The sequence below is a fragment of the Emiliania huxleyi genome (assembly GCF_000372725.1).
Source record: "Emiliania huxleyi CCMP1516 chromosome Unknown EMIHUscaffold_140, whole genome shotgun sequence".
In the NCBI taxonomy this organism is placed as follows: domain Eukaryota; phylum Haptophyta; order Isochrysidales; family Noelaerhabdaceae; genus Emiliania; species Emiliania huxleyi.
Genome location: NW_005201191.1, coordinates 334,507 through 335,469, shown reverse-complemented (window position 1 = coordinate 335,469; position 963 = coordinate 334,507). Strand labels below are relative to the sequence as shown.

At 72.7% G+C, this 963-nt stretch overlaps 1 protein-coding gene across 1 annotated transcript in view; it reads right to left on the bottom strand.

Moving 5' to 3' along the window:
- Positions 1-69: 69 nt before the first annotated feature.
- Positions 70-963, bottom strand: part of EMIHUDRAFT_110832 (hypothetical protein) — a gene marked incomplete at both ends in the record, with an annotated part of 2,723 nt that continues 1,829 nt past the window's right edge. Inside the window, 4 exons of the mRNA XM_005787666.1 lie at positions 70-97; positions 394-488; positions 633-680; positions 824-871. Of these exons, the coding sequence (XP_005787723.1) occupies positions 70-97; positions 394-488; positions 633-680; positions 824-871 (219 nt within the window). The remainder of the gene's footprint in view (positions 98-393; positions 489-632; positions 681-823; positions 872-963) is intronic.

The following is a 963-nucleotide window of genomic DNA, read 5'->3' as shown; positions in this document are numbered from 1 at the left end:
GGTGGGGGGGGGGGGGTGTGACCCAATGGGAGGGAACAGGGGCGCAAATGGCGCATTTTTACGGTCAAGTTAGAGGCGGCGCTTCCGGGCATGACACCTTGGTGGAGCCGGTCCTGGGCGTGTGTACAGCTGGAGTGAGAGGGCTCCGCCGGTGGGGGGACAGTCTCGCGTGCAGGGAAAGGCAGGGGGGGGGGGAGGAAGGGACGTGACCCACTGCGAGCGAGCAGAGATGCGCAACGTGCGCACTCTCACCGTCGAGCGGGGGACGCCTCCGGGCACCACACCCTTGCCGAGGCCGGCCTTCGAGCTCTTGCAGAGCGGGGGTGAGAGGGACCCGACGGTGGGGGGAGAGACGCGCGCCCAGGGAGAGCCAGGGGGGGGGGAGGAAGGGACGTGACCCACTGCGAGCGAGCAGAGATGCGCAACGTGCGCACTCTCACCGTCGAGCCGGCGACGCCTCCGGGCACCACACCCTCGCCGAGGCCGGCCTGCGAGCGCGTGCAGAGCGGGGGTGAGAGGGAGCCGACGGTGGGGGGAGAGACGCGCGCGCAGGGAGAGGCAGGGGGGGGGGGAGGAAGGGACGTGACCCACTGCGAGCGAGCAGGGGCGCGCAGCGGCGCAGCCACTCTCACCGTCGAGCCGGCGACGCCTCCGGGCACCACACCCTCGCCGAGGCCGGCCTGCGCGCGTGCACAGCGGGAGTGAGAGGGAGCCGACGGTGGGGGGAGAGACGCGCGCGCAGGGAGAGGCAGGGGGGGGGGGGAGGAAGGGACGTGACCCACTGCGAGCGAGCAGGGGCGCGCAGCGGCGCAGCCACTCTCACCGTCGAGCCGGCGACGCCTCCGGGCACCACACCCTCGCCGAGGCCGGCCTGCGCGCGTGCACAGCGGGAGTGAGAGGGAGCCGACGGTGGGGGGAGAGACGCGCGCGCAGGGTTAGGTCACAGCTTATGTTCCTAGGTCG